This window comes from Lipotes vexillifer, unplaced genomic scaffold (assembly GCF_000442215.2).
Source record: "Lipotes vexillifer unplaced genomic scaffold, Lipotes_vexillifer_v1.1 scaffold100, whole genome shotgun sequence".
Lineage (NCBI taxonomy): Eukaryota > Metazoa > Chordata > Mammalia > Artiodactyla > Lipotidae > Lipotes > Lipotes vexillifer.
In genome coordinates, this window is record NW_006774075.1 from 2521544 (window position 1) to 2523343 (window position 1800).

The window sequence follows — 1800 nt, forward strand, 5'->3', positions numbered from 1 at the left end:
GGGGGGGGGGGGTCCTCCCAGCCCTCTGCCCTTTCTTGTACCTCTTACGGGTCTATCCAAAAGACAAAACATGTTCAAGAGACAAGGTCGATCCTTTGGGTCTTACATGCAGCACAGATTTCCTATTAGCTGATTTTGTGGCCTTCCTCTCGATGCCCACCTAATCTCTCCTGCACTCCAAGATGCTTCTTTTTCTTTCTATCTGATGCACTAAAATGTCTGATGGTAGTCTTAGGACTGATCATAAATATTGTGGCTCTCTCTCCTCTGGGTCCAGTTGGACTACATTTCCAGCTCACTCAGGTCAAGAGTGACCAGCTGACTTCCTTTGGCCGATGAAATGTGAGAAATGAGTCGTGCCCCTTCTGAGCAGAAGCGTTAAGACTCAGCCTGTGATGTGTCGCGGCGTCATCCTGCGGCAATGGCTTTGGAAGCGTGTTTTGGTGAAGCCTCTGTTAGCTTGAGCTCCTAGGGGACTATAAGAACACAGCCCATGCCACCCCCACTGGACATGTAGTGAGAACAACAGAGAACAACAATACACTGGTGCTGTGTTAAGCCACTAGGTTTGGGATACTTTATTATCATGGTGTAACCTGGTCTGTCGTGGCTGAGAGACTTTCCAAAACTGTGGAACGCATTTTTACCTGAGCTGCCGCATTGCCTCGAGTAGCTTCATGCTTCAGCCACATGAAGACGTCTCCATCTTCTTTGGTTTGTACCTTGAGAATTTCATCATCTTTTAGTCTAATTGTCTCAACGTATGCCTAAAAGGGAAGGAACGAAGAAAAGAAGGAGAGAAGGAAGGGAGGGAGGGAGGAAAGGAGGGGAGAAGGGAGAATGAAAATATCCAAATGATATGGGCATGCAAAAGACATGACATTATTCTTAACGCAGCAACTGCTCAAGTGAAGACTATATGAATAATTGAAATATAAGGTGTGTCCACAGAGCCATGAGATCAAATTCTTTTTTAAATGAATGGATCACACGTGCTATATCTAAATGGGTATTTTTGTTCCTATCAAAGTGTTTTCCTTGGGAGGACAAAATTTATTCCACTTCCTCTTCCATCGCTCAAGCTAGTTCAGAAGCCCACCTCTGTGCTGCTGCAGAGCCAGAATACACGGCATCCAAAAAAAGTAAATCAATATTTTCTAAGTATAACCTTATTATTTTTTTATTCCAAAGTGTCATTATCCTGCATGACTCAACCCTATTTATTTAGCAGGCTCAGCCTCCGATATCTTTCGGCTATTTCAAAATGAAATCTACACTGAAAAGAAGAGGGTATATTAACTCTGAGGATGTGAACAAGAATGTGCCAGAGGCTCTAAAGAGGAACCCAAGGGAAAGTTCACAAAATGTTTTGAATTTGCACACAGCCTCCCAGGTATCTGCCTCCTTTGAAGAAAATAAGACTCATTTTTATGTATAAATTTTGGCTGTTTATCCAAAAACTGGCCTTGTTGTTTGACAGTCTCCCCTTCTATATGATGAACGCTATCTAACAGTACCAGGAGCGCCTGGCAAGGGCTTCAAGGCCACAAGCAGACGGTGAAAAAAATGGATCTGGATGCGTTTGGGAAGAAGCCTTAGAGAACAAGGAGCCAGGCCTGATTTCCCTTCTGACCCTTTCTGTTTGTCAGTGAAGAAAATGACTTAGATTCACGAGCACTAGCCTGTAGCCCATTCCTGAGAGGGTCACCCAGCTACGGCCATGTGGAGCCAAAGGTCCCTCTCAGGGGCAATAGCGGGCAGACTTGGGGACAGAGCTAGGAACCCAGTGGTATCAATTCC

The 1800-nt window shown here is 44.8% G+C and overlaps 1 protein-coding gene across 2 annotated transcripts in view; it reads right to left on the reverse strand.

The window, feature by feature from the left end:
- The window catches only part of SEL1L3 (SEL1L family member 3), a 97794-nt gene that overhangs the window by 37145 nt on the left and 58849 nt on the right, over positions 1 to 1800 (reverse strand). For both annotated transcript variants that reach the window (XM_007448806.1, XM_007448807.1), the window contains exon 12: positions 648 to 767. In XM_007448806.1, the coding sequence (XP_007448868.1) occupies positions 648 to 767 (120 nt within the window). The remainder of the gene's footprint in view (positions 1 to 647; positions 768 to 1800) is intronic.